The 19782-nt window shown below is 33.1% G+C and overlaps 1 protein-coding gene across 2 annotated transcripts in view; it reads left to right on the forward strand.

Annotated features, from left to right (window-relative positions):
* The window catches only part of sns (nephrin adhesion molecule sticks and stones), a 279269-nt gene that overhangs the window by 215017 nt on the left and 44470 nt on the right, over positions 1-19782 (forward strand). For both annotated transcript variants that reach the window (XM_076131563.1, XM_076131564.1), the window contains exons 9-11: positions 5313-5449; positions 12153-12320; positions 12677-12808. In XM_076131563.1, coding sequence (XP_075987678.1) covers positions 5313-5449; positions 12153-12320; positions 12677-12808 — 437 coding nt within the window. The remainder of the gene's footprint in view (positions 1-5312; positions 5450-12152; positions 12321-12676; positions 12809-19782) is intronic.

Consider the following 19782-nt stretch of genomic DNA (forward strand, 5'->3'; position numbering starts at 1 on the left):
TAAACGATCTGTGGGTAAGCAACCCTTGGCGCGGTCATTCCATAGATGGGTGACCGCATAGTGGTATTTGAACTGGGCGTCTCCGTGCTTCGGAGGGCACGTTAAAAGTCGGTCCCGGTTGTTATCTACTACGATAACAGTCGTTAAGCCATGTCAAAGGCCTTCGGGCGGCTTGAACAACTTTGACACTAGGTTGACCACTAACCATACGATAAGAAGAAGAAGTACGCAATATTAATATCATTATATCTCATACATTCTATACTCTATCAAAACTAATTAGCACACGAATGCACATGATTGGTAGTTGTTACCACAATGCTATGATAATTCTCCCGTTGCCATGGTAACCGCTCACCTTTGATACGCTGTAAGCTTGACTCAACTCCGGATTAAGTTTGTGTAACGTTGTACTTGAATAGAGATTGAGTTTCAAATAGATTTGAGTGTATTTATTGAAGATTTTTGTGTTGATAAATATTTTGGCTAAAAGTAGCGTAAATAATACACACTATTTCCAATTTCAGTTTTCTATATCCAGTGAGATTGACTTATAAACAAGTATATTATATAAATTATTCATATTTTTCCGACTCTGGAATTGAACTTAGATCCTTCTATTTAACAACTGTTAGTTTTCAATAGCATAGTAAAGTACATAAAAAAAATCCTATAGCGTGATGTTTTTTACCTACCTCTTATTAAAAATCAAGAAAAATATCCATTAATCTGTCGAAATACAAGCTAATCAAAAATTTAAATCGAAAAAAAATTTCACTAAAAAAAACTGAAACACTTCATCGACCAACCAAAACACCTATTTCTAAAATTACCATAAAAATACTCCTTCAATAAAACCACATTGAACTAAAACCATTGATCTATTCTATAAGTCTTCAACACTATAGAATTTCCCATAGAACTGCTATAATACGATCCCGTGGGATACTTTTGTGACCGCAAAACGTTTTGGTATCCAATGGAGTGTAGTTTTCGGTTACCGAGAGTGAAATTATGAAGGTCTCATGGGAAGCAAGCTTTTTAAATACAATTTTGTTTGTGTTTGAGAATAATTATTTTCAGTTGTATAGAGTACATACATACATACATAAATGCATATGTACATACATATATTATGTACTATTACGCCTTGTTCCCATAGGGGTAGGCAGAGATTTTATTTTTATCTTTAATTTATCCGATGCCTGTAATTTAATTTTTCCTATTAAAATTTTCCCTACTTGCCAGTCATTTTGTTAGAAGGTCGTGTAAAAAACGTAACTTCGTTAGCAGTAGTAGTAGTATCCCTTTGATTCATTTTACTTGAATATTTATCTCAAGCAGTCTCAAAATACAAGAACATTTCCAATTTAAGTAACAACAAAATATCTTTCAGATCAAAACCATCATAGTTCCTTGATAAGCCGCTCTTACTAACTCGAACACAAAAAGCATTTTATCTATTAAAATTCAGATCCCACTTTAAAAAGCAAAAACCACTCATCACCACTTAGCCTCAAGAAAACCAAAAAAACAAATACTCAAGAAATCTCAGAAACTTGGCGAACTAAAGGGAAAGTTTTAAAAAACCGCTTAACCGCACCTTACTTTTACATTTTCTATAAATATTTTTGAAACACCTGAAACAGGGTGCTCTGTTTCAAACTCCGCTCACTTTGAGATGAATAATTTCGTATCAGAATGCTTTAGTTGTTTAAATTTTAAAGCTCTCCAGTAACGTTCTGTTACACTGCTTTAAATAAGACGATTCCAGGATTTAGTAATACCTTGCATCTTCTTGCTAAGGGAATATGGACTTTATTATATTTATGATGCTGTATTTAATTTAGTTTGGGGTTTGTGTTGTGGTCAGCTTTAATAATACTATTAATTTAGGTATCCCAGGGCGGTTTAAAAATAATAGAAAATAAAGAAAGCATTTTTTTTAAGTCCCGATACAATATACATTTAAGTATTTTTCATTATTTGGTTAGCGCCTAGGTACTTGAAGTTTTGGGTACACAATTTTGACAGCCTATAAGAAAACCTTCGTTTTCGTTCCCATTACAATTAAATCAATAGTATATTAATGAAAAATTGCAAATAAAGGACAATTTTTTTAACACTAAATAACCTATTTTGATTAAAGATTTTCTATCTAAATAATGAATAACCAACAAAAAAACTCTATCTCACAAAAAACTCTTGAATGAAAAACAATGTATATGTTACTGTAAAAGCCCGACCTGTGGTAAATCCTAAGATTTTCCGGTAAAACCTAAGATTTACCAACTCTCAACGGTAAAAGTCCGAACAAGCCAGAGTTTAAAAACTATGTTACGATATATAAAAAAATCCTCCTTCATAACTATGTTTATAACTATTTCACGGTATAATTATATACTGTGACATAATTATAAAGAAGGAGTTTTGGGCAAAGCGACATGGGTAGGTTAGGTTAGAAGCGAAGAAGGAGCGAGCGAAGCGAAGCTCCCACCTTAGCCTTTGTGGGTTTTTTTTTTTAACCACCCAGAAGGAGGAGCCCCGCGAAGCGGGGCTCCGGCGACATCTCGATATCATCAAGTGAGTATAGGTAAAAGTTCGAATTAAAAGAATTGTTCGGACTTTTACCATTGCGAGTTGGTAAATCTTAGGTTATACCGGAAAATCTTAGGATTTACCATCGTTCGGGCTTTTACAGTAACATATATATCTGTCGACATATGTAAATATAATTATGTATGTCTTTAATTACGCGTAAAAATCAACAACGAATCATCAAACACGTATTGACATAATTACCGGCAACACTGACATAGTACTTAATAATTGTTAATTACCTTCTCAACGAATGAAGTCAATTCAATATTCTCTGTGTGATTGCAGTTTGATTTCCGCTTGATTAAACATTATTCCATCATTTATTGACATTGTCGAGATAATTTAATTTAGGGCTTGTTTCACGGTTTATATTTATGTCAGACTAGCTGACCCGCGCAGGTCCGCTCACGCTTTCTTGTTTTTATTTAATGCCGCGCATTTTCAAATTTATTCACCTTTTACACCTTGTCTGGACTTCCACAAATAATTCAAGACGAAAATTAGCCAAATCGGTCCAGCCATCCACGAGCTTTAACGAGAATAACGAACAGCAATTCATTTTTAGATACAATACCTATAGATAACCAATCTGCTAAATAAATTTACAGATGTTTGAAAACCACTGTCAAAAGACCGCCTGATAAGATATCTAATAGATACATTTTAGTTGTGGATTTAAGAAGACTTATGGCCGATTTTACAACTTTTGAATAAGCTTCGAATAGTTTATCAGATGTAATATTGACAGCTGTTTTTCGTATATTTGCTTTTACTTTATCTATCGACACTCATCCATAAATGACCGTATGTACTGTCGCAGGACACTATTTACTTCAACTCAAAGCTCATTTAATTTAGTGACTTTTTATAAGTACAAGGTTCAAATACAACTTTTCAAAATTTGTTGTAAAAGCCAAATTAGTATACCTAATAATTTTTCAACCATCGTAACAAATTAGTAGGTAAAGTATAAGGTTCATTTTCTTCATCCAAGAAAATGAACTGAATACTGTAACTTTATTTATTCCCCGCAGTTTCCCCTAACAATTTATTATTAATTTGTCAAGCATTTTAAACGTTAAAATCTTAAATTTAACACTGTAACTACAAAATCTTAATTCGGAAATCCCTAAAAGCAAAATCTCTTGAACTAAAAATGAGATTAAAAATTCACGAGCAAGAAACTTAAAGGAGAAGGGGAATAAGCCGGCGTTCTTTGTAATCAACTTTGTACTCTACGGCTTCGGGATAAAGTCGAATTTGCAATATAATCGTTTGAGCCATTGTTTGATATCATATTTTGTTTGGAACTTGTATTTAGATCATTGTGAACGAGTTTTGTATTGTATGGATTCTATTTTCTGTTATAAGAATCATCAGTTTTACTGAAATTAGAAAAAAATGAGAACCTCCTCCTTTTTTGAAGTCGGGTAAAATATTGTACCTACATGATCTACACATATTATTATATACGCAATATCACGCCTTTTATACCAAGGTGTAGACAGAGGTATATGAAATACAATAACGTTTTGCTATTAACAATGTTAGACCCGTGTTAGCCATTTTCCGGGCGTTACCAAAGTCCGGGATACTATTGAAAAATATTCTAAAATACCAAAAATCCTTATTTTTTTAACTTTATAATATATTTCGCTTGCAGATTAAGAAACAATATTTTAAAAATGACTAATAATACTCAAACCGGAAATCGAACCCAGGACCTCATAATAAAAAGTCGGCACCATAGAGACATTCTATATTAAACTTAACAAACATATAAAAGTCTATATTTACCTCACTATAAATAAATCAGCATATCTCTAGCAAGAAAGAGATAGCTATATAACATCTCTTTCACACCGACAGCGTGAGAGAGGCAACGACGCGTGAATTTCAATATTAACACGGCACGAAGTAATGGTGTATTTCATAAAAAAAATCTATATCATGTCGCTCTTGAAAGGTTTAACGGGTACCTCGGATTTTATATTGAAATCGTGTGAATTAAGTAGAAGGTTTGCTAGGTATTTTATTAATAAGTATAAGTGTATGTTATGAGGAAAATGTATGGTTTATTTATAGTTTAAGTGCCTTTTCTTGTGGGAACAAGGAAAAAACAATTCTTTGATTTTTTGAATGATGGTTTTTACATAAACCATCATTTACATAAATATAACATAATTATTCTAGCTTATTAACTGAATAAAAATGTTTAATATCTATTTTATTATTTATTTAAACAAAAAATAAACTTACTACAGTATGTACTGCAAAAATAGTTCCTATAGCGCCCGTTAGAGGCGCTGATTACATCTTTATATATATAATTATTCTGTAGGTGTGTATGTCACTGAACTTCTCTTAAACGACTGGACCGATTTTGATGAAATTTTTTATGTGTGTTCGAGGGGATCTGAGAATGTTTTAGATTCACAATTTTGTCCGCTGGACAAAGTAAAAAAGTTTAAAATTTTCAAATTAAAGGCGTGTAGACAGGACAACGTCTGTCGGGTCCGCTAGTTTTCATATAAAACTTCTCGATAGTTAATCAATTTCCGAAAGCCAGTAGTGGTACTTTCTTTACTTTATTCTCTCCTTCATTATGGGAGGAGACCTTTGCCCAACTGTGGGACATTAGGGGCTTTAATAAATTTATTTATTTAGTTTCTCCTTCTATCTCATATTAATAATGTTATTCTTTGTTACAGAACGAGTGGTCGTATGTCAGAGAACGTGCTCTCGTTCAAGGCAGACGCGTCGGACAATAAGGCGAGGTACACCTGCGAGGCCAAGAATATCATGATTAGCAACACTTTGAAGGCTGAGATAGACCTAACTGTACTTTGTAAGTATATAGACTTTTCTTTCTTATTAAAATTATATTACTTCTTTTTATAGAAATAAACTTCTGTTCTTACCTGAATTGTAGTGTATGATCTGTGCCGCATCAGCAGCGAATGCGACTGTTGTTCAAAGGTTTGCTTCTGAGGTTGGGCAAAAAGTGTTTCTTGAATTATTTTGCCTGATATTAGTCAGAGTTCGATAAATTTAAGTCTTCGATAAAATCGATAAATTGAACTTTTCACAAAATCTTTGCTTTACATAAAACTGTACCTGTGCCTGACCTCTTGTTGTAGCCCACAATAAGGCAGTGTGGACTTAAGATCTCTTGAATGTTTGACATTTCCTAAATTTAATTTATTTATCTTTAAAAACTGTGTTCTTAGTTTGAGCCTTACGTATGATGGTCTGCAATCGTTTCATCAGCAAGCTTCGTAATAATAAAAATTCAAATCAATTGAACTTAATAGTACACGAGTTAATAGCTTGGTTCAATAAGACGTATTTTGAATAGCTTCCAGCGAACTCTCAGGAGAAATAACCGGGAACAGCCTCAGAACAATTAGATTGTATCGGATAATAAACAACACGACAGAGCTACAAGAGCGGGTAGGCAGAGAAATGCGGGTACAATTTTTGATTAGTCAGTTTTCCGACTGCAGAACATGTAGTCTTGGGTTCGATTTCAGAGATCGGGCATAGTTCTATTGAATGTTTTTTCAATAGTAGCCAGAAATTTTGTATATTTGACACACGGCTAATAGACTTGCCCATTTTTACATATGACTAAGATTGTATATAGCGAGACTGAATGCATATCACCTCTGCCTCAACTTTCAGATTAACAGGAGTAAAGTTATGCATTTATTTTGTTTTATGTAATGTAAGTTTTTTAAAATATAGTTCAAAAACATTAAAAATTCTATTTGGAAAATATACATCGCAAAATATATACATATAATAATTTATGTATCGAAACTTACACTCAATTATTTAATGCAGAGGGTAAAGCTTCAAATTTTGCTTTTGATCTAAAGTCGCTCAAATCTCATTTAATACTTACTTAACCCCTCTTCTATTTTACACACAAACAGACACTTGAATGAAATTGAAGTGTGTGTCTATTATTTCAAAATAGCTATCTGATCTCTAGTAGGTACTAAAACATATTTACACGATATCTTTATGTTAAATCTAAAATTAAATAACCGTTTAAATGTATGTATGTCTGTCTGTTCAACTCCAAACGACTAAACCGATTTCAAATGGATTTTTCAATGAAAAATAAAGACGTTTGTACAATGTAATGCACGCTACAATTTGACCCAGAAAAATGTTCTTGCACAAAAAGCTCTTAAATTGTTTCGCAAAAGTAAAAACGTAATATAATAAACATAAAAGCGAGTGAAATTGCGTCACAAAGCTAGTAGCAAATAAAATATTCAGAATCAAACAAGGGCTGTAATAAACCATCTAATTTCATCCCCAACACCTGTGTAATCAGAGCCTCCATCTTAAATCAAACCGCAAAGTATCAACATCATCCCTTTGTTACACTGAAAGAGTCCAATATCAAAACGAATAATTCCATGAACCACCCCCACGCTTCATCCCCTTAGAGCCGCGAATCCTTTGATAATATAACTCTATCAGTGTTGTCAGAAAGCGCAGTCATTCCGATAAGGTGTGGTACAATGTGTAAGCAATTTGATGTTTTATTACCTTGCTTCTGCTTGAAATTTTCCGGGAAAATTCGGGAAAAAATGTTTACAAAACAGGAACCTTTATGTAACTGGGAGGCTAACACGTATTTCAGTTGACAACTATTTGAAAGTCACTATGCTGTACATTGTTTTCTCTTTTAGAATAGAGTAATTAACATTTTACGTCAAAACGACTACCAATTTGACGTACAGTAGTTGTCAACTGAGATACATGATACGAATATGATAAGCAAGATACTGAACAGACCTGAAGAACAAGAAAAAACTACTTAATTGAGTACTTTTTTCAGTAACTATAATCAAGAGTTCTCTATAGTATTTAATAGGATTAAATGTGGCATTTGTAAGTCGATAAAGAAATACAGTAGTTAAATCTTAAGCAAATACCCTTTGACATCATTTTGATGAGGCTACATTATTTTGTAAGCATTAGTTTGACTCAACAACATTAATACTTTTATATTACCTTTATTTACTAACTCTTTCTGTTCTTTTTCAAAACAGAATTTTCTCTAAATTCTCCGTACTGAGGTCTGCGTCTAGTCTAACGAAATTAGTCTGAAAATCAGATTTTTGCAGACCGTCTACCTTCACAACTAAATTACCAAGAAAATACCAAAAGGGTGTTGTTATTTTTTAAAAAGTGTATATTAAAATGGCCGTCTCATTTTCGCGATAATACCTGATTTATTCCGTCGAATTACTTGTAAAATATCTTTATAGTGATTCGCAGAAACTCTTAGATGAGATTTGCAATATCGTCTTATTTGAAAATGTCCAATACTAGGTATTATTCACAATTGGCTAGCTTTGGATTATCACTGAATTCATCGTAGGACTATTGTTTATTACATAGTTTCGAAAGGTCACCTTAGTTTACTTAAGGTAGGTTCAATACAATATTAAAAATTGATTGCTACTTGATTTATTGTTAAAAGAAAATATTATGACAAAATTGTAATACCCTACAGTTTTTAGGTAGTTCGAAAAATCGGTAAAGGTACTGCATAGTCTGATAGTGATTTAGGTCGGATCTGAAATAGGTCCACATTTTAAATTGGTTTTAACGACAAGTATGATGGAATAAGGTATTGAAATCAAACACTAAAACTATTACTTACTCAATAATTATTTTTTTTCATAATGACTATAATTTCTATTAACTAAAGCCTATTTTCTTGGTTCAAAGAAACCCATGTCTAAAACTAGTAATATAGCGATTGTTTGAAATTTGTATGATGGCATTATTAACACTCAAAGCACGGTTTAATAACACATTCTACCCTACCAAAATTCAAAATATTAAATTATGATATTTGACAATTTCCAAACTGTAATCTTTCAAGCTTTTGGCTTACGGCAGGGCCCAAACAAGTGTCCCAAAAATCCTGCCTCATTGTTTATTTACAAGCAGGTAACTCAGGTGCGACTATCCGAGCGTGGAGGGCCCAATGTTTTTTATACAAAACACATTTGCTTGACTTTTCAAAGACTAAAGGTTAAGTATCGATTTTTGAGTTATTGTAAGGGGTGATACAGATTGGGTGGCGTGATGCTTTTTGAGCAGAAACTATTTCTGCATTTGGTTACCATAGTACAAGCTCTGCTTAGTTTGGAATCAAATAACCGTGTGTGAGTTGTCCAATAATATTTATTTATTTATACACTACTGTACGATGTATAAGATATAAGAGATATACACGATGATAATCATTCTAATTCTAGGAGCACTAACTGCCTTCTACATTATTTAAATCTAGGTCTTGTTTGAAATCTAGTGTATATAGCTTTCTCTAATTATGATTTACGGAACAAATCTCATGACGTTCACAAATCTTATTTCAGGTTTTTAATCGTTAATATATAGTTTAGATATTCAGAAACGTAGGGTTTTTTGTCATAACAGTCAAAACTTATGATTAACTTACTTTCCAAACCATCAAGCATAGTGTTTTTTTAACGATCACCCATCTAAATCTAAACCTTGTCTAGATTGCTTAACGTCAAAGATGGTACATTGAAAATGACCCTTTTTAAGGTAAAATCTACAGCAAATAGTATATTTATTAAGTAATACCAATAAAGCCAATGTGAATCCACTCTAATATGTCTGAAGATAACTTGAGAAGGTTAAATAGACCATGAAGAACGGTTAATGAATGCGAATTTGTTTCTGGTCGTGATTTTGTAGGATGAGCAAAGTTGTAATCGTTGTTGCTAAATTAGGAAAGTCTTATACAGTTCTTAATTTAACCCTGAAAGTTTTAATTTAAGGAGTATGTCGTGACTCTTGTAATCGTTTCTCTTCGCATATTAGGTGAGATGAAGAGTTTTTTGTTTCATTATTTTTTGTTAATATTATATTTGCATAGTATATTATTTTTGAGATAATAGATATGTATATACTAATATGATAAAGCTGAAGAGTTCGTTTGTTTGCTTGTTTAAACGCGCTGATATAAGGAACTACTGATCCGATTTGAAAAGTTCTTTCAGTGTTAGATAGCTAATTTATCGAGGAAGGCTATAGGCTATTGACTCGTTCTCGCTTATGTAACGCAAAAGAAGTTGCGCGAGTCAGCTAGTATTATATAAAGATAAATAAATAACCCTCATAAATGTATATAAGTGTAGTAAATATAAATTTAATAATCAAGAGTTATTAAATATAATTTTTATTTTTAAATCTGAACACGTTCCTAGAAGGATAGATACAAAAAGTGACTGTGACTGACTTTAAGACAGGTCGTGTCCAGCAGAGGGACACTGAAAAAGTAATAATTACTCAACAGATCTGTATAATAAACCAACCAATTCCTCAAATAGTTTACTAGTTTCCGTTGAAATTCTTCTGTAATAAAATTCCTAGCAATTTTCGGGCTTTTCTCGGTATGAAATGAGTAGCTAATATTAGAAAATACCTGACATAAATGTTGCGCAATTTAATATTATTTCGATAGAAACAAACAATCGTCGAAGTAAACAATTCAGTTCTATATTAACAATATGGGCTTACGAATATTACTATTCAATATTTACTTTTATTTATATGCTAGCTGACCCGCGCAACTTCGCTTGCGTCATATTAGAGAGAATGGGTGAAATTATTCCCCGTCTTTGTAACATTTTTTACTGGTACTCTCCTATTGGTCGTAGCGTGATGATATATAGCCTATAGCCTTCCTCGATAACCGGGCTATCTAACACTGTAACATTTTTCAAATCGGACCTGTAGCTCCTGAGATAAGCGCGTTCAAACAATCAAACAAAGTCTTTAGCTTTATAATATTAGTATAGTTTTATTCTTAATGTTTAATCTATAGAAACAATCACTGTTAATAACAAACATACAAACACGAAATCCAAAGTTTTCACACAAAACAGACTTGATGAAATCCCTCCGTAAGATCCACACTGATTCAAGGATTACTATCTGCTTATATCCCAAATTAATTAGCGCTAATTGGCTCGCTTACCCTTTAAGAGATAAAACAGTGAGTGATACTTAATCGACTTTGAGCATGCGAGCGCTCTAAGTACCCTAATTGGGAAATAGAGTAATCAATTACATGATCATTTATTTGTGATTGGTTTAGTTTGCGGTCTGTCTGTGTGTTTAGGCACGTTGATTTTATAAATTGCACGTGAAAATTTGTGAAATGTTTTAGTTTTACAGTTAAATTTGCTGTTTATTTGTAAACGGGTAGTGTTATTTTCTGTGAAATATAACTAATCATTAGTCGCATTTAGCGTGGATAAAATTAGTGCAAAACTGCATCTATAAATGCATAGTTCTTTGTTTTCAACGTTTTATCGTTCACTAAAGCGTCGATTTCATTACCATAGATAGAGGCTAAAAATAACTTCAACCCATTCATTCGCTTATTGCATAAAATTACCATCGGACACAGGTTTTTTTCAAAATTTACGATCCGCTGCGGCGCATAAGTTAAAACAAAGTATGCAATTTAATCGACGTTAGTAAAAGTCAGGGAGAATAAATGTATAAGATGAATTAATTGTATATTTAAGGTTGTCTGAAGGACATTAGGACGGTATCAGTCTAGAATTAGCTCAGACGGGGCGTTGAAAACGGCAATGTGGTTAAATTCTTATTTCGTCTATTGCAAATTTAGGCCGCTTAAAAAGGTTTTTCAAGTGAAATTTCTTCACAGTAAGATGGGATTTAAATCGAATTACAGCGTACCTCAAAAATGTGTTTAACTTCAATTGAAATCTCGGCTTTTGTTTATTTATTTAAGACAAGAGACTTAAAGGAGAACAAAATAATGATGTCTAAAATATTCATAAAGAAAAACCAACTACAGTAGTGGCATCTCCAAAAGTTAATTCCAAGTTGAATCTGTCATCGTGACCTTTTCAACGGCAAACCACTTAGAAATATTATATTTCAAAAAGAAAATTCACTTTAGTGTACATTTCAAAATGGAGGAACACCAACGCGGGGAAAGTAAGAGTTTTACATAAAAATACGTCGAGCAAACTTCTCGGGGCCGTCAATGGAGTTGGAACAAATTAAAACTTTGCCCTCTCGTATAAATGTCAAATAAATTTGAATGTCGCTTGTGAAAGTCGCTGATTTATGTTTGTATCATTGAGCTGTTTCGTTTAGGGTGCTGTAAAATCGTGTGTTCGTAAATTTGGAGGTTAACAGTGAAGAGAATTTGAAGAGGGGTGAGAAACGTTCAAGATGCTTAGTGTATCTTTGAGAGGGGAATTTGTTTTGTGGTTTTGTGAGTTTAGAGGGTCAGGTGTTTTAACATTGTTGTTCACTAGCGCTTGTTTGTTGCCAGTTTCGAGTTTTTATGTTACGTTTCTTTGTTCTGTGTGGTATATATTTTGATACTTAACTATAATTTTACGTCATTTTTAGCCATCTGATTTCTAAAACGTACAATTGTGTCATTATTGATCTTGATAGTTTGTAAAAGGTGTCTTCTAATGTTATTTCTTTCTTTCCAGTTGCTCCATCTCACGTAACGATCTCAGGACCTTCTGAAGCGAGGGTTGGAGACCCAGTACCTCTGACCTGCAGTACTGCGCCTTCGAATCCCGCTGCTGATATCAAGTGGCTGGTCTTAGGAAAGCACCATAAGGAAGCCAGCAATAGGACTGTTATTTCTCCGGAAGGTAAGAGAGTTTCATTTAGGTGCTAGATAATAATATTATCATCCTTATAGGTGATGCAAGACAAGTGTCAAATCAAAACAAGCCAAGCTAAAAGGTGCAGTGGAGCCAGAAGCGATTATAAGGGCACGTTAGTCTTTTTACAAAATCATTAGAAATCATATCAGAAGAAAAAAAAATCCAGCAAGATCCTTTTAGCTCTTTAGTAAAGAAAATGCTAACAGTAGCAATAAAATTTCAAATTTTTTTTTCCATACTTTGTAAATAAGGACCAGATTTCTTCGATTGTTACTCTATTTAATACTAAAGTGACTAGTTTAGATTTTTTTGTATGTAAATTAATCTTCTTCCTCTCCCAGGTGGCTGGATCACAACATCGAACATCACAGTGGTAGTGGAACCTAACAAGAGGTCCATCGTGGTAGTCTGCCATGGCATCAACGCGCAACTTACGGAGAACGTCGTCGCTACACACACTATCAACGTGCTATGTAAGTAATTTAGTTATAATTATCTTGCGTATTTATTCAATTATTTAACAACAGCACGGATTGATATCTGAAGTTAAGCCACGCTTGCCGAGGCTGTCCTGTGGATGGGTGACCATTCTCCGTATTTGGGATAGCACGTTTAATTGTGGGTCCTGGCTGTCATTTTCGAAGATCTTTGACAGTCTTTTGCAGTAGTCAGGAGCTTGAAAAGTCTGATAACCAGTCAGTCCGAAAGGTATCGTGTTATATCCCAGGTAACTGGGCTGTGGAGGTCAGATAGGCAGTCGCTCCATGGAAAACAATGGTGAGACTAGAAGCCGACTCCAACATAGATTGGAAGAAAGGCTAAGCTGATATATCTTATTCAATATAACCATAATACATTAAAATCGGTGTAGTAGTTTATCCGCTAAAGCCTAATGGTTAAAAATACTTATTTTAATATTAAAATAAGATCATAGAACTAGGTAACCAGTTTAAAATGACATATTTCTTCCTCAACAACTAATGTATTTGACAGGTCTCGTTAAACTGGATGCCACACAAAGCCAATATAATTTGAACCGTCTTTTAATATATGACTAACAATTTCAGAGCTCAGATAATAATGGGGTACTACCATTTTAATTTGAACTCTCACTTGATTTAGAAACTGTATGTATTAAGGCCAGGTTATATTGGACGTGGAACTAAAGTCTTAATATATTATGTGAAATTATAGGGAGGTTGAGGGTTTTAATTTTATGCTATTTTACACTTTATTGAGGTAGGAATAAGACAGGCTTTTGTGTGACGGTTTAAATAAAATTTTAGTGGTGTTTATGTTCTTTGAAGCCTGTAGTTATATTAAGTCTTAGTATTAATGATTGCACAGTTTTATCATTTTGAATTATGTATTTATAGCAAGGTCCAATAAAATATCGCTCAAAAAGAAGAAAAAAATGCATTGTGATTACCGACGATTTTTTCTTTGCACACTGTACGCTAAATATTTCTTGTAATTTCATAAGAACCTACTTAACTTGTATATTACTTCATTCGTTGATACAACTGAATTGATTGCAATAAAATGTTACAATTTTGCCCTTTTCTTTTTACGCGATGCAAAATCGTTTGTTATTTAAATAGAAATATTAATTTTACAATCAATTCTATAACATAATTTCTCTACTTATACCAATACAATTAAATATTCTCAATCAAAACACGAAAATCCGACCTTACTCTCGAGCCTACTATCCGAAAAATCCATTAAACGTACGATAAAATATGATAATCCATGGTTTAAGTAAACAGCACGGGTTTTCCATCAGAAAGCTATTTGATTAGAGGCCTGTCAAGCGCAGGCATCGACTTGGAGGTACGAATATTGATATGGAAGAAAATATACGTGTTAAGGTGGATGTATATTGGCGAATAGCCGAATTTTACTGCAGTTTTTACATGTTAAAACTTTCAATTGTATGTGTCTAATAAATGTTTGTGCAATCAGTAGTGAAGCTAAATTATGGGAGATTTTTAAACATACATATTGAAATACGGTAACGGTTGATAGAGTTTTAATAGTGTTAGGAACCTTAAGGTAGCTCTGATAGTAAATTTACTTTGAGAATTTGGATCTAGGTTATCTTACAGGTGTTTAAGTTAAACGTCTCCTAACAATATTATAATCAGAAAAGTAGAAGTAGAGTCGCCCTAATTATTTTGCGGGCATACTACCAAAGATAAATGAAGAAAAACAATAATTGTTGCAAGGAATTAACAGACGGCAACCTTTTATAAAAAAAGCGTGTACACACACGTACATTGTAATGTAAGAACTAAGTTGTCGTAATGCACGTTAGATTCAAAACATTTAGCAAACAGGTATCGTCGCCAATGTATATGGAGTCTTATATGTTGAACGTTAGCAAGAGGTTAAAAGAGGTTTCGGAGAATATTAGAAATGGTTGATTGGATTACATGGAAGATGGCGCTGATGTACATCGTGTAATAAAATGATTTTATATGTAATTTATATTGAGAGGCTGAAACAATACGCATGATAAGTTATGTTTAAGATATTATGTCAAGCCTGTAATACCCGAAGGTGTAGACAGAGGTGTATGAAATATACGTTACACTATTAACAATGATAGTCTCATGTAAGAGCGAAGTCCGTACTACTATTGAAAATAATTATGTAAACTAGAAAAAATCTAAAGCAGTTCGATCGCCTTGGGAATAAAACCCGAGACCTCGTCATGGCAGTATACACATAAGCATAATTCTTAGAGTCATTCTTTAAAAAAAAATACTCTTCCAATTATGGGCAAGGGTCTCTCTCCCGAAATCAGAAAGGACTCTGAAACTCTAGCCAAATGTACTACAAATTTTATACACAATATCGACAATTTGACATTCAAATAATACTTGAAAAAAATATTCCAAAAGCTTCCGCTAGGGGCGCTGACCACCTTTTCATATAAAATACTAGCTTTTACCCGCGACTTCGTCCGCCACCTGAATTTTCCCATGGAAATGTGTCATTTTCCCGGGGTAAAAAGCCTATGTCCTTTCTCGGGTATCAAAATATCTCCATACCAAATTTCATGCAAATTGGTTTAGTAGTTTAGGCGTGATTGAGTAGCAGACAGACAGACATACAGAGTTACTTTCGCATTTATAATATTAGTATGGATAACGATCACTATTCAGTTGCTGTCAATCAATGGCTGAAAATCTCCCCTCTAGTTATGACGTCACAGGTTTCATTTGCACATGGTGTAAACTGTTTGTACCTATACATATGTCCTGATATTCTCAGAAGCGGATAGTTTGGAAATGTACTCGGTTATTTGAACACGGTTCACGGTAGCTTTGCCTGTGTAAACCTTGTTCAATCTAGGTGTATTCGTGTGCCTTTTTAATTCGGTTTGACTGACTTCGTTTACATATAATATCACGCATTGCTCTCTTTGAGGTAAAGTTGAGTAAAAAGTGTCACAATTTAAAATGTCTAAAAAATATATGACTTTTTTATACATTATCATGTATTTGCTCTCTTATGTTATAGTTGATTATAAAATTTTAAAAAGAAATTATTCATAGATGAAGATTGTCTTTATGTTCGCTGCTATTCATAATTGTATGTCAGGTGGCTTTTCGAAATCACATTAAATATCTGAGAGAGATAAACACCAGGCAAGTAGTGAAGGTCACCACGCCACTACTCACACGTGGGTTCGATTCTATCACGGAAAAATATTTCTGCGATCCTCAATAATTGTTACGTGTCTGGTTGTACTTTGTGCACGGTATTTGTATGTTTGTAAAAGTCACCGCGACACAAGAGCAATTCTTAATGCGGGAGTTGACTTTTTAAGATAGATTTACGTAGCGTATTACACAAAATATTAAGTCACCGGCACTCAAACCCCATACACGAAGTATCCACTAAATAAGTCACAACAATCTAAAAATCTAATGAAATCGATACTTAACAATAATGACCTTGAAATGCCCTTGACCTCAGCAATGAGCACGTAAGGTCTATTCGTGAAAGATTTATAAGTTGCGGCCACTCGTTGAATTATTCTCATTCGGCCTAGCTTTAAGGCTAAGTGTTTAGGGCTAAAGTCAAGTGGAACTTAGGAATTATAGTGTAGTAGTAGAATTGATAAGATATGTAGTACATTGATGATTAGGTAATGTGTTATAGAAAACGGATTAATTATTTCGCATAACGTGTGTGTGTATATTTGTTATTAGGAAATTTCATCAGTTGCAAGGAGTTTTGGAAAAATAATCAGAATCTAATTTATTTTTAAACTACACAAATCTTTTTCGCATAGAAATCGAACACACAGATTGCGATCTATCATACTTGCGTGATGTACAATTTAGAGTTAAGCTAAAAATGCTTTTAATTAAAAAAAGCTATTACAGCATTACTGATTTTTTAAATGACTCTCTGTGATTATTATGTTTGTGTTCATTTCAGTTATTAATTTTAAGCTTTTTGTTTTTGTATACTGGTTTTTTACCTTTCTTCCTTTCATAATTACATGTGCTAAGTGTGTAAGCTCATTGGCAGGTTCTTGGAGAGACGAAATATTTTGTAAGACCTTACTGTACCCAAAATCACACCAATAAATGATTTGATTTGATTTGTAAACCTTCACTATTGTTAGTTACTTTAACAACAGTGAAAACAAGAAAAACCTATATCTAATTCCGGGTCTAGTCATTTCGGAGGTAAACCGAAACACACGGACAAAAATAAAACTTTTGTCGTTGATCTAAATATCTACCATTTTCATAGTCTGTCATATTTATTTAGAACAAAACTATTATTTAAACACTTCAAAATATACACTCATTTTATATAGGTACATCTCTTCAAAAGAATGTTCAATCAATAAATTTTATCAACTCACCTATCTCTATAAACAATTCCTAGTTACATCCTAGACTCGAAACTCCATCTTCACACTTGAAATTACATTCCTAACTCCGAACTAAACGGGTTCAGAACCAAAGGGAATTATTTACAAGTGTCTAGATACAAATTAAATGTCAACTCGACGAAGATATTTCATAATATGAGGATTCGTGAGATCGTCTTAATAACTGTATGAGGTATTTCATAGATGCGATATTAATAGTAATCTTTTAAGCCCGTTGATTGTCATGAAATCGTAAAACAAGTTAGTTAATTCAAATTTAGTCTTACCCAAATTGTTTAGTAAGTCTCCAGTTTGCTGGTTAAGGTTAAAACTGACTTATGATTGACCAAAGCTACAATCCAAACTTCACTTAATACACTTTTCTTAATTAGTAGATGTTTGACTCAACCCAAACAGAAAAATCGTGACAAAAAAATGCTACTTAACTGAAATTTATTTAAGGATTTTTAAAGATATCTTTTACCAGTACTAGGCTTACTTGATAGCCAAGGATATTTTTAATTCTAGGGGGCTACCTATACAAGATAAATAAATATTCAACTCACACACAGTCATTTGATTCCAAACTAAGCAGAGCTTGTCCTAACCAAATAACTGATAAACATACTTATATACTTCTAAATACATACTTATATAGATAAATTAACCAGGCTCAGAACAGACGGATAAAGATATAACGTGATAAAGGATTAAGTATATCATAGCCAAGTAATTCTTCTTCTTCTTCTTATCTTATGGTTAGTGGTCAACCTAGTGACAAAGTGGTTCAAGCCACCCGAAGGTAATAATCTATCTATACTAATATTATAAAGCTGAAGAGTTTGTTTGTTTGTTTGTTTGAACGCGCTAATCTCAGGAACTACTGGTCCGATTTGAAAAATTCTTTCAGTGTTAGTTAGCCCATTTATCGAGGAACGCTATAGGCTATATAACATTACGCTACGGCTATTAGGAGCGGAGTAGTAACGAAAAATGTTACAAAAGCGGGGAAAATTTTGACCCAGTCTCTCTTAAGTGACGCAAGCGAAGTTGCGCGGGTAAGCTAGTAAATAATAAAAACTGCAATTTTTACCAAAAAAAACTTGTATAGATAACTATACTTATAATATTCGCAAACCGTCACTCCCTGATATGTCGGAGCCGCTGTGTCCATCGATTTCGGCATCTGTTCGCGCTTCAAAAACCACGTTTAGCCTTCCATTCCGGTTGTCATGGGTATATCTGACGCTAGGTGTAGTATACGAAACATATTCTCTATTTATGTTCGTTTACTTACATGCTGTTATATAAAAACTGACTAGTTGGACTCTACTGCTGCTATTTATGGAAACAGTTAAATATCATGATCGTCTATTTTGTAGGACTCTTAATTATTTTATTATTTTAATTTAGTTTTTTAACTACTAAATGTTCTATGATAATTTGAAGCGTCAACTCGTTGCCACTTATACATTTTCCTTACACGACGGTTACTATTGCCGATAGGTTAACCAATAGTTATTAGCAACATGCATAAAATATAACAAATATCTTTCAAACAGGACAAATCACAAAATAAACATTTTTTGACTACCTCAGAAATCAAACCCAAAACTTTTAATAAAAACAATTAATCGAAAATCCTTGAAAGAGATTAACTAAACTTACAATATTTTAATAACAACAGCAAAGTTTACAATTCGACATAATAGATGGCGCTGTTCTCAAACTCAACTACAAAAGGAGAAACGTAGATATTTCAATCTACATATATTTTACCTTAGAACGAAGTAGTGCGTATAGAATTTCTAGGAACCCTATGACATTTAACTCGAGTCTAGAATATTGAAATACTCGTGTAACACGAGGTTAATTAAATTAGAAGTTAGTTGAAATACGGTTATGAATAATGTTAGTCGTTTTCTTTGCATTAATTAATGTTTTGACTATGGGTGTCGTGGGTTCGATTCTTGATAAAATATTTTTGTATATTATGATTTGTAGTCGTTTCTAGTTGTAATAGAGTCTCATAGAGTATTTTGTGTCTCTTGTTTGTATGTTAGCAAAAGGTTCTATAAGATAGTAATGATAAAAGTACGACAGATATTTTCACAATAATTTGAAAATCTTTTTATTCTCTTTGCCAATTTTTTTTATTGCTTCTAATTAACTAGATCGCTAACGGTAATTTTGACAATGATAATTGACAATGCATACATAAAATCCCCCTTTTTTTTCATAGGGGCACGATCCTTGCAAACATCCTTGCTTTATTCATACCCGTACATCAAGTCAATACTTGACCAAACACACAAAATGCTGTTTATTTCAGCTGCATAAAATAAAACATCCTCAAAAAACAATATAATTATATCATCGTCCTAAAGTTCATCAGTAGTCTATTTGACTTTATAATACTGTGTCCCAACCCTTATGTGACGTGACTGGAATATAAGCTAACACGTGCTCTCATTACTTCACATACAAGCTTATGACGCGGCTTGCCTTTCTTTGAACAATGGAGGGAATTTGTAATGTGAAAAATGT

The sequence above is a fragment of the Anticarsia gemmatalis genome, chromosome 26, assembly GCF_050436995.1.
Source record: "Anticarsia gemmatalis isolate Benzon Research Colony breed Stoneville strain chromosome 26, ilAntGemm2 primary, whole genome shotgun sequence".
Taxonomy (NCBI): domain Eukaryota; kingdom Metazoa; phylum Arthropoda; class Insecta; order Lepidoptera; family Erebidae; genus Anticarsia; species Anticarsia gemmatalis.